This window comes from Hemitrygon akajei, chromosome 4 (genome assembly GCF_048418815.1).
Source record: "Hemitrygon akajei chromosome 4, sHemAka1.3, whole genome shotgun sequence".
Taxonomy (NCBI): domain Eukaryota; kingdom Metazoa; phylum Chordata; class Chondrichthyes; order Myliobatiformes; family Dasyatidae; genus Hemitrygon; species Hemitrygon akajei.
In genome coordinates, this window is record NC_133127.1 from 101,229,326 (window position 1) to 101,244,816 (window position 15,491).

Consider the following 15,491-nt stretch of genomic DNA (forward strand, 5'->3'; position numbering starts at 1 on the left):
AATTGCCAGGCTTACTTCTAGAACCCTTTTTAAACAATGGAACCACATGAGCAATACGCCAATCCTCCGGCACAATCCCTGTTTCTAATGACATCTGAAAGATCTCCGTCAGAGCTCCTGCTATCTCTACACAAACTTCCCTCAAGGTCCTGGGGAATATCCGGTCAGGACCCGGAGATTTATCCACTTTTAAATTTCTTAAAAGCGCCAGTACTTCCACCTCTTTAATTGTCATAGGTTCCATAACTTCCTTACTTGTTTCCCACACCTTACACCATTCGATATCCTTCTCCTTAGTGAATACCGAAGAGAAGAAATCGTTCAAAATCTCTCCCATCTCCCTCGGCTCCACACATAGCTGACCACCCTGATTCTCTAAGGGACCAATTTTATCCCTCACTATCCTCTTGCTTTTAATATAACTGTAGAAGCCTTTCGGATTTACTTCCACCTTATTTGCCAAACCAAACTCGTAACTTCTTTTAGCTTTTCTAATCTCTTTCTTAAGTTTCCTTTTACATTCTTTATATTCCTCGAGCAATTCCTTTACTCCATGCTGCCTATATCTATTGTAGACATCCCTCTTTTTTCGAACCAAGTTTCTAATATCCCTTGAAAACCATGGCGCTTTCAAACCTTTAATCTTTCCTTTCAACCGAACAGGAACATAAAGATTCTGTACCCTCATAATTTCACCCTTAAATGACCTCCATTTCTCTATTACATCCTTCCCATAAAACAACTTGACCCATTCCACTCTCTCTAAATCCCTGCGCATCTCCTCAAAGTTAGCCTTTCTCCAATCAAAAATCTCAACTCTAGGTCCAGTCCTGTCCTTCTCCATAATTATATTGAAGCTAATGCTATTGTGATCACTGGACCCGAAGTGCTCCCCAACACATACATCTGTCAGCTGACCTATCGCATTCCCCAACAGGAGATCCAACACTGCCCCATCTCTAGTCGGTACTTCTATGTATTGTTGCAAAAAGCTATCCTGCACACATTTCACAAACTCTAAACCATCCAGCCCTTTTACAGAATGAGCTTCCCAATCTATGTGTGGAAAATTAAAATCTCCCACAATCACCACCTTGTGTTTACTACAAATATCTGCTATCTCCTTACACATTTGCTCTTCCAACTCACGCTCCCCATTAGGTGGCCTATAATACACTCCTATCAGTGTTACTACACCTTTCCCATTCCTCAATTCCACCCAAATAGCCTCCCTAGAGGAGCTCTGTAATCTATCCTTCCAAAGCACCGCCATAAGATTTTCTCGGACAAGCAATGCAACACCTCCTCCTCTGGCCCCTCCTACTCTATCACACCTGAAGCAACTAAATCCAGGAATATTTAGTTGCCAATCACACCCTTCCTGCAACCATGTTTCACTAATAGCTACAACATCATAATTCCAGGTATCAATCCACACTTTAAGCTCATCCACCTTTCTTACAATGCTCCTAGCATTAAAATAGATACATTTAAGATACTCTCCACCTCCTCCTCTCTTTTCATCCCTAGCAATGCATTCAAATCTATTATCCTTTTCTTTCTTCTCCCCTACAACTTCGGGCTGAGCGCATCCCTCCTCCATCACCTGCCTGTCCTCCCTCACACACGGTCTACTTACTTGCTCTACTGGTGAACTAACCTCCTCTCCCATAGTTTCCTCAAATTGATTTCCGCCCCCCCATCTTACTAGTTTAAAGTCTGCCCCGTAGCCCTAGCAAACCTCCCCGCTAGGATATTGGTCCCCCCAGGATTCAAGTGTAACCCGTCCTTCTTGAACAGGTCACGCCTGCCCCAGAAGAGGTCCCAATGATCCAGAAACTTGAATCCCTGCCCCCTGCTCCAATCCCTTTTAGAAACTTTTAGCCATGACTTGAATCTGTGGCCTTGGTCTTTGAACCATCTTCTAATTTAACCCATTCCATTAAATCTTTTCTGGATCCTCAGGAGGACCTATACACTGCTCCCTGAAGCTGTGACAAGAATCAGAGATTAAACCAGAATTGAAACAATTAGTGTTTTATAAAAGTGCAGTATAATCTCCAAGCTTTTATGTTTTCTGCCTCTTTTTAATAAATTCCAGGAAACAGTATGTTACACAAATCATTTGCTCAACATACCACTTTCAAAGGTTATGTGAATGTGTGCTGAGTCTACATGTGGAATTCCTGCACACTTTGCAAAATATTTGGCTTCCTACATCTTATCTGACCTTTTTTACAGATTGTTGATGTTATTCTGAAATCTATTACCATACTCACTTTTACTGCATCAGCAACTTCAGTGGCATCAACAAATTTTGACATTTTGATATCCAAGAGAAGTAGTGATCTCAACAGTGATCCCTGGGGAATGCTGCGTATTACCATCTAGTTTGAATACCAACATTATACTCCTTTATTGTTTTTTGTTCTTAAGCACATTTCTTAACAATTTTATCCCTGACCTTTTCATTATACAGCCTTCATTCTAGACACTTACGTGACACTTTGTTGATGTCTTCTTAAAACTCATGCTCTATATTTGCTTCAACCTACTCTATTGTTGTTATGGTTTGTAACTGTACAATCTAATTGAAAGAAAACCATGGGGAGACCAGGATAAACTTGTACTCTTCTTAATTTTACTTTTAGCAATATGCTTAATCAAACTATATATGTATTTACAATATTACAGAACTACAGTATTAAATACACAACACTCTTCCCTGCTTAGCTATAAACTCCAACTCAATACAGAATGCATCTCAACTTGTATACAGATACATAATACAAACCCTATATAGACATCCACAGCACAGCAAATCTTAAATTGTTCCAGTCCGGCCTAAAGGTTTACTGTGGAGGATTTCTTATTCTTGTGGGATAATGTCTTTCCTGACAAAGGGGGTTCACTCTGCCTGGCAGATGAGACATTAATGTGAAAATCTCAGGTTCTGGGGCCTGCTCCATTGTGGCAGTAGGAGTTGACATTGGGACAGCAGGAGGTGGTTCTGACAGCTCTAGAAACCTTTCTTCTTGAACAATTGACTCCGTCCTCCCTAACTGATTGACATGTCATCTCTGGATACAATCTCAACTGTGTAGTAGAGTGATCCATTCTGTCCTTAATCTTTCGCAGTGCCTACTTTTGATCACCTCTATAGTCCCTCGCCAGGACTGTTTGTCCAGGAGTGAAGCATTGAACCTCCCTGTTTGAGGACTAACAGTTTGTCTCAGCTTTTGTCCTGCACACTCCTTCTGAGATTGGGTTTGAGCAGATCCAAGCATGAACACACGGAACAGCCCTGGAACAGCATAGCTGGTGAGTTGTTGATTGTGGAGTGTGTTACATTGCGACATGCAAGGAGGAAATTAGCAAGCTTCTGATTCTGTGTCAATGTAATGTGTTCTGCTGACATTTCTCACAATGTGTTCTTCAGACTCTGGACAAACTTTTCCGTCAAGCTATTTGTAGCTGGGTGGTACAGTGTAGATGTAATATGTCTTATTCTATTAATTTTCAGGAATGAGTGAAACTGTTCCTACACAAACTGGACCATTGTAACTGACTAAATGTTCTGGAAGACCAGTCCTTGAGAAGAGACTTCTCAACACATCAAGAACATGTGTGACTGTAGTGGAGGCCATTGGGAACACCTCTGGCCACTTCATAGCTGCATTCACCTTGACCAAAACTTTGTGCCCATGAATGGTCTGGCAAAATCCACATGAATCCTCTGCCAGGGCAATGCAGGCCATTCCCCAGATGCTCTTGGCATCTCAGGATGAGTTGGCATCCTGAACAGTGCATGGCAAGCTACTTGATCTGCTGATCTATCCCAGGCACCTGACAATGTTTCAAGTCAACACTTTCATTTTGACCTTGTCTAGATGACAAAGGCATATGGCTCCTCCAACACTTTAGCTCTCAATTTGATGGTACAACAACTCTAAATCCCCACATATGGCAATCCCCATCAACAACAAGTTCATCCAAGTGCTGATAAAAATGGAGGAAATGGAATTTCTACTGCACATTCAAGCCATTTTGGATTACTATGAAGACCTGAGGCAGTGTGGGGACTTTTTGGGTTTCCCTTTGATCATCCCTGCCATATTAGGGATACTTCTGATTTGCATTAAAGAGAATGTGTCCTCAAGAAACAGAGCCCATCTCTGCACTCATGCTGCTGCTGTTAGTGGAACACCCTACTGTGAATTGGAAGTGGACACTAGTGATTGTCAGTAATGAGAGTAAACTTGCTCCCATACAGGTATTGGTTGAAATTCTTTATACCCCAAACCAGACTCAAGGCCCCTCTGTAAATTTTTGTGTAATTTTTATCTGCAGTGGTAAGGCAAGGTGATACAAATGTTATGGGGTGTTCACTTCCATCACTCATAACATGTGACCCAATTAAACCTATACCATAAGACAAGATGTCACAAGCAAGCTTCAATGGACAATATGGATCATAATGTGCGAGTACCGTGTCTGATGTCACCATTACCTTTTGGACAGGCACCTCACACCGCTTTGTCCATTCCCATTTCTTCCTGATCTGTAGTAATGAGTTCAAGGGATGGAGCAGAGTAGCCAGGTTTGGCAGGAACCCGTTATAGTAATAGACAAATCCTAAGAATGGGCACAACTGTGACACATCCCTTGGCCTTGGGGCATCCACCATTGCTGTATTTTCTCAGCACACTCATGTAATCCTTGTGCATCCATAGTGTGATCACACTAAGTGATTCTTGGTTTAAAGAATTCACACTTGTTACATCCATAATCTTCTAATCTTTTTAACATTGTCTTGAGACTTTAGAGATGTTCCTTGTCATCCTCACCAGTAACAATGATGTCATCCAGGTAACACTGAGTGCCTGGGCAGCTTTGTGACACCTGGTCCATAGCTTTCTGCCAGAGTGCAGGTGCAGATGCTACTTAAAAATAAACCTATGATAACAAAAAAGCCCTTTGTGAGTTTTTATAGTAAGAAACACTTTGGACTCTTCTTCCATTTCCATCTGAAAGTAGGCCTCAGCTAAGTCCCCTTTGCTGAAGTGTTGTCCTGCTGAATGTTTTGCAAAAGATATCCTCTATCCTGGGCAGCAAGTATTGATCTATTTTCAAAAAAGGGTTGATGGTGACCTTAAAATCACCACAGCCTTGGAAAGAATTCCTTCAGCTTTTATGTGATCTAACTCACTGGCTACTTTAATACAGATGATACAAGGAATGGTGGGGCCTTGACCAGGATCTTCGTGTCCTCTCTAGGCACAGGCGAGGTCCCAGAGGTAGTGAACCTGCCCAGGTGACTGACCTTTCAGTGGGCGAGCAGTTGGGGAACAGTGACCATAACTCCTCAACTTTCAGGAGAGCCGAAGATAAGAATAGGGTATGGTCCTTGTGGGAGAGTTTTAATTGGCATAGGGCAAATTATGATGGCTTTAGGCAGGAACTAAGAAACATAAATTGGGAATACCTTTTGTTCTGGCAAGTCCACATCAGACATGTGGAGGGTGGTTAAGGGTCAACTGCACAGAGTACAGAAAAGCTATGTTCCTGTTAGAAGGAAGGACAGGGATGGAAAGATAAGAGAACCTTGGATGTCCAGAGAGGTGATGAATTTGGACAAGCGGAAAAAGGAAAAGTATGTCAAGCTTTGAAAATCAGGATCAAATGGAGCACATGAGAAGTATTAAGAAGCCAGAAAAGAGCTAAAGAAGGGAATTAGGAAAACCAGGAGGGGCCAAGAAATGTCCTTGGCAAGTAGGACCAAGGTGAATCCTGAGGCATTCTGTACATACATCAGGAGCAAGAGGATCACTAGGGAGAAGGTTGGACCACTCAAGTAGGATTAAGGTGAATCCCAAGGCATTCTATACAAACATCAGGAGCAAGAGGATGACTAGGGAGAAGGTTGGACCACGCAAGTAGGATTAAGGTGAATCCCAAGGCATTCTATACAAACATCAGGAGCAAGAGGATCACTAGGGAGAAGGTTGGACCACTCAAGTAGGATTAAGGTGAATCCCAAGGCATTCTATACAAACATCAGGAGCAAGAGGATCACTAGGGAGAGGGTGGAACCACTCAAGTAGGGCTAAGGTGAATCCCAAGGCATTCTATACATACATCAGGAGCAAGAGGATGACTAGGGAGAAGGTTGGACCACTCAAGGGTAAAGAGGCTAACATTTGCTTGGATGCAGAGAATGTGAGTGAGATACTTAACGAGTACTTTGCTTTAGTATTTACCAAAGAAAAGGATATGGAGGACCAGGATATCAGTGGTGAGTATATAAATCCGTTAGGGTGTTCAGAGGTCAAGGAGGAAGAAGTATTGGGCCTCCTAATGAGTACTAAGGTGGGAGTCCCCAGGGCCTGATGGGATCTACCCCAGGTTATTGAAGGAGGCGAGAGATGAGATTGCTGGGACCTTGACCAATATCTTTGTGTCCTCTCTAGGCACAGATGAGGTCACAGAAGATTGGCGAGTGGCTAATGTTGTACCTCTATTTAAGAAGGAAACAAGGGAAAGTCCTGGGAACTATAGACTGGTGATTCTCACGTCAGTTGTAGGGAAATTCCTGAAGAGAATTCTTCGGAATAGTTTATATGAGCTTTTGGAAACCCATGGTCTAAATAGGGAGAGCCAGCATGGCTTTCTGCAGACAGATTATGCCTTACCAACTTGATTGAGTTTTTGGACGAGGAATTGATGAGGGTAGGGCAGTGGATGTTGTGTACATGGATTTTAGTAAGGCTTTGACAAAGTCCCTCATGGGAGGCTAATCCAGATGATCAAGATGCATGGGGTCCACAGTGAATTAGCTGTTTGGATTCAGAACTGGCTTGTGCAGAGAAATGGCAAATGGAGTTTAACCAAGATAAATGTGATACGTTGCACCTTGGCAGGGAAAATGTAAGAGACAGTAGACTATTAAAGGCAAGACCCCTAACAATGTTGCTGAGCAGAGAGATCTTGGGATCCAAGTTCATAACTCCTTGAAAGTGACTACACAGGTCGATAGGGTGGTTAAGAAGGCTTATGGAATGTTTGCTCTTGTTAGTCGATGCTTTGAGTTCAATAGGTAAAAGGTTATATTGCAACTTAATAGTATTCTGGTTAGGCCACATCTGAAATATTGCATACATTTCTGGTCGCCCCACTATAGGAAGGATGTTGAGCTTTGTAGAGGCTTACTGGGATGCTGCCTGATTTGGAGGGTATGTGCTATCTTGAGAGGCTGGATAAACTTGGGTTGTTTTCTTTGGAGCAGCGGAGGCTGAGGGGAGATCTGATAGAGGTTTATAAGATTATGAGAGGCATAGAGAGAGCAGACTCCAAATAGGACATACATGGTAGGGCATTGGTAGGGCATTGAGGAATGCAGTAGAACAGAGTGATCTAGGAATAATGGTGCATAGTTCCCTGAAGGTGGAATCTCATGTGGATAGGGTGGTGAAGAAAGCTTTTGGTATGTTGGCCTCTATAAATCAGAGCATTGAGTATAGGAATTGGGATGTAATGTTAAAATTGTACAAGGCATTGGTAAGGTCGAATTTGGAGTATTGTGTACAGTTCTGGTCACTGAATTATAGGAAAGATGTCAACAAAATAGAGAGAGTACAGAGGAGATTTACCAGAACATTACCTGGGTTTCAGCACCTAAGTTACAGGGAAAGGTTGAACAAGTTAGGTCTTTATTCTTTGGAGAGTAGAAGGTTGAGGGGGGACTTGATAGAGGTATTTAAAATTATGAGGGGGATAGATAGAGTTGATGAGGATAGGCTTTTTCCATTGAGAGTAGGGGAGATTCAAACAAGAGGACATGAGTTGAGAGTTAGAGGGCAAAAGTTTAAGGGTAACATGAGGGGAAATTTCTTTAATCAGAGAGTGGTAGCTGTGTGGAACGAGCTTCCAGTAGAAGTGGTAGAGGCAGGTTCGGTATCGTCATTTAAAGTAAAATTGGATAGGTATATGGACAGGAAAGGAATGGAGGGTTATTGGCTGAGTGCAGGTCAGTGGGACTAGGTGAGGGTAAGCGTTCGGCACGGACTAGAAGGGGCAAGATGGCCTGTTTCCGTGCTGTAATTGTTATATGGTTATATGGTTAATACCAGAGGGCATATGTTGAAGCTGAGAGGGGATGGGTTCAAAGGGGTTTGTGAGGGGTAAGGTTTTTACTCAGAGAATAGTGGATGCCTGGTAGCAGAGGCAAATACATTAGCAGATTTTAAGAGACATTTAGATACACACATAAATGTGAGGAAAATAGAGGGATGTGCACATTGTGTAGGTGGGGGATGATTAGTACTTGGCTGTTTTTAATTTGCTTTATAGCTGGTTCAGCACGTCATTGCAGACTGATCGGCCTGTTCCTGTGTTGTAAATATTTGAGGCAAAGCAGCACAGACTTCCCCTTCTGTACTGAATTCCATTGTTAACCAAATCCTTGATATTTGTGCTCGAATCAAGTTATATTCCACTTAACTTACACTATTTGCTAATTTCACTCCTTAAACTAATTCCAAACCTCCCAATCTCTGTAGACAACTTCTAATAACCAATCACCTAATTAATTGCCTCAAGATGCAAAGTACAAACAAGAAAGAAAGAAGCAACTTTATGATACATTTCAGGATGTCTCAAAAACAGCCAGTGAAATTGGAAACACGAGGAAATCTGCAGATGCTGGAAATTCAAACAACAACACACACAAAATGCTGGTGGAACACAGCAGGCCAGGCAGCATCTATAGGGAGAAGCGCTGTCGACGTTTCGGGCTGAGACCCTTCCAACAGCATTTTGTGTGTGTTGTTCAATGAAATTGGAGATAGGTGGGTGGTGATTTGTGAGCATGACCTTATTACTTGGGTCCAACAACTTGTGTTCTTTAAAAGTTTTAATTGCCTTATCACCTTTACCTACCATCTTAACCACTCACTTCCTCCAGCACTATTGCACTGTATATACAGTACCTGAACGGTCCGTGAACACTGTCTCACTATTTTTGCACTACTATATATTGCTTATTGTAACTTTAGTATGTTTTAGGTCGTGCACTGTACTGCCGCAAAGCAATAAACTTCACGACATCGGTAGTCAGTGATAATAAACTTGATTTCTAATTCTGATTACTCGTTGGTTTGAGCAGGTCATCGGAAGGTGTTTTTTTAAGAAACTTCAAAGCAGGGATTGAAAACTTTTGTGCTTAATGAAAAGATGAAGAGCTGACAATTAGATTATTTTACAGTATTTCCTTTATTTTAAATAAACAACGACTTTGTTGCATCCCAAAACAAAGTATGAGATGAAATATCGACAATTATTTATAAAGCATTTTATGTAAACGGTGCGGAAAGTATGTTTGGATCTCCGACCTTATCGGGTGGATTTGCCACCGCCTGCGCCTGATATGCCCCCCCCCCCCCGTTTGTGGGTCGTTACTCTCCATTAGCAGTGTCGATAGGGGAAGGGGGGGCGACCTCAGCTGTGCTCTTTGAGTTCAAGGGGAAGGGAAGAGGCTGATTGATACTTGCAGGCACTTGGCAGATTTTCTCAGAATTTATCATGAAACAACTTGTGAGCGACAGCATAAACTTTTAAGAAGTAGGCGGAGGCGGTGCTGGCCAGTGAGGTGAGAGCCCGCGACGATGAAGCTACAGAGAGGGGGGATGCGACCACCAGTGACCATTTACTTTCGTGCTCGGTTGCAGAGGAGAGGAGAGGAGAGAGTGATCGTGCCTTGTGAAGCTGAGGACCGAGATCCGCTGCGGGACGGGGTCCGAGTGGGCACGCCGAACGGAAGATTTCGTCACACGGACATGGAGCCCCACTTGAACGGTAACGCGTGCATATCTTCGTTCAAAATCCGCTTGTTAATCTTGTTGGCCATGAGTAGTGTTTGTAAGAAAGATGCTGTAATTGTTCGTTGAATTTGACGCAGTCCAACCTTTTTGTGACTTTTACATGCTTAATTTTGTAGAAATAACAGACCGGGTTAGTCTGCGGCACAGAGCTGCACACTGGTCAAAATAGTGTCAAGTTTCACTATGTACCCTCAGCCACCCGCAAATTTCAACCTGAATCTCGGCAGTTTTGGGATTAGCTAATTTCCTCGGACATCCTACTGGAAGTCTAAGTACTCAGTTTTATACAGCTCATCGCTGTTGTTTTGTCCTTCCCCTCCCCCCTCCCCACTTGTAATGACATAGATTGCTTTATAATCAATGCTGTTGTCATGGAACTTCAGCAAAACTTTCAGTTTCTGTTCTATCACACCTGTATAAGGGAGCACCATTGTCTTGTCTCTGTCTCCTGACTCGACAAATCTGTTGCCTATTCTCTCTCAACACTCAAAAGAAAACCAATTAACACTGATATTTACTGAAGGTTTCTAATGGAATTACATTAATGTTCTCAATTCTTCTATAGAGAGGGAAAAGTAGTTAAATTCATTCAAAATGTAACTAAGTGTACACCCTAGGTTTTAAAGATCTTTGGTATTCACAAATTTGCTTCCTTGTCCCATGCCTATCTGCTGAATTGATACCCTACTTGGTTACTTGAAAAAAATGCCCTTTGTCCATATTTGACAATATTCATGGCCTGGTTAATAGCATTTGGTAAGATAAAAGTAACTTGTTGCTAGTCTACAAGTAATTGACCTAGATAAACCATTTTAGAAAGGATATTTCAGAGAAGCTGGGAGGTGAAGGAAAGCAAAGATAAAAAGATGCTTGCTTAATTTTCCACTTTCTCTTGAAACAGTTTGTCTATCTTTTAAATAGAAATTACCCCAGACTGTCCGCTTCATGTTATAGGTTTATTATTTGATCAATTCATTAACTCTGATTGATATCTTTTCATTAATCTTCAATTATGAGATTATATTAACATTTATCAAAACTTAGTGATTTAAATATCATATCCTGTGGGATATAGGCTTGGTATATCTTATGGAGGTCTGGCCAAGAAAGGTAACACTTTTGGTTTACATCTTTTAACGATCTGGTGAAGCCAATTTGAGGAAGAATTTGTTCCTGAAACAGCCATCTGTCTTTTCTCTGCTGGTAGATGTTATTTTCAGCACTGTTTTGCAAGGTTTGATTTTAAATCTGCCATATTTTAGCCTTTGCAGTGATTTTCATTTATGTGACATCCTCAAATGAACACTTTATCTGTCCTTTCCTTACAGGTGTCAATGCTAAATCCAATACACATAACAGAGCAGGAATAACTAAAGAGAGAGCAGTAGCAGAAACACTTGAGCAACCAATGATGTAGGTAGGAAGAGTGACGAGGTTCTGCAAAGTGATTTGAGGTCCTCAGGATTGTGACCCATTCTGGTGAGGCAAGAAATAGGAAGATCATATAGTTTAACGTCAAGTCAAGTCACTTTTTATTGTCGTTTCGCTCATAACTGCTGGTACAGTACACAGTAAAAACGAGACAAAGTTTTTCAGGACCATGGTGCTACATGAAACGATACAAAAACTACACTGAACTACGTGAAAACAACACAGAAAAAAAACTACACTAGACTACAGACCTACCCAGGACTGCATAAAGTACACAAAACAGTGCAGGCATTACAATAAATAATAAACACGACAATAGGCACAGTAGAGGGCAGTAAGTTGGTGTCAGTCCAGGCTCTGGGTATTGAGGAGTCTAATGGCTTGGGGGAAGAAACTGTCACATAGTCTGGTCGTGAGAGCCCGAATGCTTCGGTGCCTTTTCCCAGATGGCAGGAGGGAGAAAGGTTTATATGAGGGGTGCGTGGAGTCCTTCATAATGCTGTTTGCTTTGCGGATGCAGCATGTAGTGTAAATGTCTGTAATGGCGGGAAGAGAGACCCCAATGATCTTCTCAGCTGACCTCACTATCCGCTGCAGGGTCTTGCGATCCGAGGTGGTGCAATTTCCGAACCAGGCAGTGATGCAGCTGCTCAGGAAGCTCTCAGTACAACCCCTGTAGAATGTGATGAGGATGGGGGGGTGGGAGATAGACTTTCCTCAGCCTTCGCAGAAAGTAGAGACGCTGCTGGGCTTTCTTTCCCATGGAGCTGGTGTTGAGGGACCAGGTGAGATTCTCCGCCAGGTGAACACCAAGAAATTTGGTGCTCTTTACGATCTCTACCGAGGAGCCATCGATGTTCAGCAGGGAGTGGTCGCTCCATGCCCTGCTGAAGTCAACAGCCATCTCTCTTGTTTTGTTCACATTAAGAGACAGGTTGTTGGCTCTGCACCAGTCCATGAGCTGCTGCACCTCCTCTCTGTATGCTGACTCGTCGTTCTTGCTGATGAGACCCACCATGGTCGTGTCATTGGCAAACTTGATGATGTGGTTCGAACTGTGTGTTGCAGCACAGTCGTGGGTCAGCAGAGTGAACAGCAGTGGACTGAGCACACAGCCCTGGGGAGCCCCTGTGCTCAGTGTGATGGTGTTGGAGATGTTGCCTCCGATCCGAACTGACTGAGGTCTCCCAGTCAGGAAGTCTAGGATCCAGTTGCAGAGGGAGGTGTTCAGGCCCAGTAGGCTCAGCTTTCCAATCAGTTTCTGAGGGATGATTGTGTTGAATGCTGAACTGAAGTCTATGAACAGCATTTGAACATATGTGTCATGTGACTAAGGAGTTGATGTAGGAGGGAACACATAGAAACATAGAAAATAGGGGCAGGAGTAGGCCATTTGGCCCTTCGAGCCTGCACCGCCATTCAGTATGATCATGGCTGATCATCCAACTTAGAACCCTGTACCTGCTTTCTCTCCATACCCCCTGATCCCTTTAGCCACAAGGGCCCTATCTAACTCCCACTTAAGTATAGCCAATGAACTGGCCTCAACTGTTTCCTGTGGCAGAGAATTCCACAGATTCACCGCTCTCTCTGTGAAGAAGTTTTTCCTCATCTTGGTCCTAAAAGGCTTCCCCTTTATACTTAAACTGTGACCCCTCGTCCTGGACTTCCCCAACATCAGAAACAATCGTCCTGCATCTAGCCTGTCCAATCCCTTTAGAATTTTATACATTTCAATAAGATCCCCCCTCAATCTTCTAAATTCCAGTGAGTATAAGCCTAGTCGATCCAGTCTTTCTTCATATGAAAGTCCTGCCATCCCAGGAATCAATCTGGTGAATCTTCTTTGTACTCCCTCTATGGCAAGAATGACTTTCCTCAGATTAGGGGACCAAAACTGCATACAATACTCCAGGTGTGGTCTCACCAAGGCCTTGTACAACTGCAGTAGAACCTCCCTGCTCCTATACTCGAATCCTCTTGCTATGAACTTCCTTAATCACTTCCTTATACACGTCAGATTTGCCAGAACAGTTAGTGGAGAGGTTGTGGAGACATGTTGTTAAGACCTCAGACAATGTCAGGAATCAAAAGGTTGAGCGTGGTGTGACTAATGTTCTGAGCTGTGTATACTTCAACGCAAGAAGTATTGTAGGAAAGGCAGATGAGTTCTGGGCATGAATCAACATTATAACATTATAGCCATTAGTGGGATTCGGTTGCAGGAGGGGTAGGCCTGGCAACTAGGTATTCTGCGGTTCCATTGACTTAGACGAGACAGCAGAGGGGTGGTGTTTCTAGCGGCAGTGCTCAGTCAGGATAGACCGGAGAACTCGTCTAATGAGGCTTTATGTGTGGAATTGAATAAGAAAGGTATGACCACGTTAAGGGGGGTATATTATAGACTACCCAGCACTCTGTGGGATTTAGAGGAAGAAATCTGAAGAGAGGTCTCAAACTGTTGCCAAACCATGGGATTTTACCTTGTTTTGCACTTTGTGTGCAGCATATACAGCTCGTTTTCTTGCGGGCATTCACAGTAAATCCAAGAAACACAATAGAATCAATGAAAGACCGCACCCAACAGGACAGACAAACAACCAGAGTTCAAAAAGCAACAAACTGTGCAAATACAAAAGAAAAATGTAAATTATAAATAAGCAATAAATATTGACAGCATGAGATGGAGAGTCCTTGAAAGTGAATCTGTAGGTTGTGGGAACAGTTCAGTGATGGGATGAGTGAAGTTGCCCCCACTGGTTCAAGGGCCTGATGGTAGAGGGGTAATAATTGTTCCTAAATTTGGTAGTGTGAGTCCTAGGGCTACTGTACCACCTTCCTGCTGTCAGGAGCAAGAAGAGCCTGGGTGTTGGGGGCTCTTGATGATGGCTGCTGCTTTCCTGCGACAGCGTTCTTTGTAGATGTGTTGAATGGTAGAGAGAGCTTTACCCTTGGTGGACTGGGCCATATCCACTACTATTTGTAGGATTTTCCTTTTAAAGGCATTGGTGTTTCCATACCAGGCTGTGATGCAACCAGAAAATATACTCTCCACCACACATCTGTAGAAGTTTGTCAGTGTTTTCGATGTCATGCTGAATCTTTGTAAACCGCTAAGAAAGTAGAGATGCCGCCGTAGTTTCTTTGTAATTGCACTAATATGCTGGACCCAGGACAGGTCCTCTGAAATGGTAACACTGAGTTGACACTCCCCATCTCCAGTCTCCTGGTGAGGACTGGCCTCTGGTTTCCACCTCCTGAAGTCAATAATTAGCTCTTGGTCCTCTTGACATTGACTGAGAAGTTGTTATTGTAGCACTGTCAGCTAGATTTTCAATCTCCTCTTCTATGCTGATTCATCAACACCTTTGATTTGGACAACAATAGTGGTGTTGTCAGCAAATGTGGATATGGTATTGGAGCTCTGTAGCCACACAGTCGTAAGTATGAAGTAGGTAGAGCAGGGGGCTAAACATATAGCCATGTGGTGCACCTGTGCTGGTGGAGATTGTGGAAGAGATGTGCCAATTCACACAGACTGGGGTCTGCAAGTGAGGATACAGAGGATCCAATTGCACAAGAGTAATGATGCCAAGCTCTTGAAGCTTACTGATTAGTTTTGATGGGGTGATAGCATCAAATAGCAAACTCTAGTCAATAAAGAGCAACCTTACATATACATCTTTGCTGTCCAGATTTTCCAGGGTTGAGTGAAGAGCTAATGAAATGGTGTCTGCTGTGGACCTATTGTGCTTGTTATCTCCTCAAGGAATTCTAACAGGTTTGTCAGACAAGATCTTCCATTAATGAAACAATGCTGATTTCACCCCATTTTATAATGTTTCCAAGTATTCCGAAATGCCAACCTTAATAATGCATTCTAACATCTTACCAACCATTGTAGTCAGGCAAATCGGCCTATAGTTTTCTGTCTCCTGTTTTTGCTATGGAGGAAGTGTGGTAAAAATTCATCAGACAGATACCTGGGATGGGATGGTGACTTAAGGGGAGGTTTGACAGGTTTAGGCATATGGATGCTTAAGTTTAGGAAAATGAGAGGGTATCACTTAGGCCTGAAGAACTATAGCAGAACTGGACAAGCAAGATGAAGGAGGATGCTCCAGATAGAATTGTAGGACCAGGGGTCAGAAGAGAACAAAAATAGTATCACACAGCAACAGC

The 15,491-nt window shown here is 42.9% G+C and overlaps 1 protein-coding gene across 3 annotated transcripts in view; it reads left to right on the forward strand.

Moving 5' to 3' along the window:
- Nucleotides 1-15,491, forward strand: part of LOC140726561 (SH3 domain and tetratricopeptide repeat-containing protein 1) — a 131,261-nt gene that overhangs the window by 35,425 nt on the left and 80,345 nt on the right. For 2 of the 3 annotated variants that reach the window (XR_012098665.1, XM_073043110.1), the window contains exon 1: nucleotides 9,550-9,852. Coding sequence is in view for 2 of the 3 variants with exons in the window: in XM_073043110.1 (XP_072899211.1) it covers nucleotides 9,663-9,852 (190 nt within the window). In the remaining variant the exon portion in view is untranslated. Of the gene's footprint in view, nucleotides 1-3,138; nucleotides 3,322-9,549; nucleotides 9,853-15,491 lie in introns of those variants that run through there. The other variant, XM_073043111.1, reaches the window with a different exon arrangement.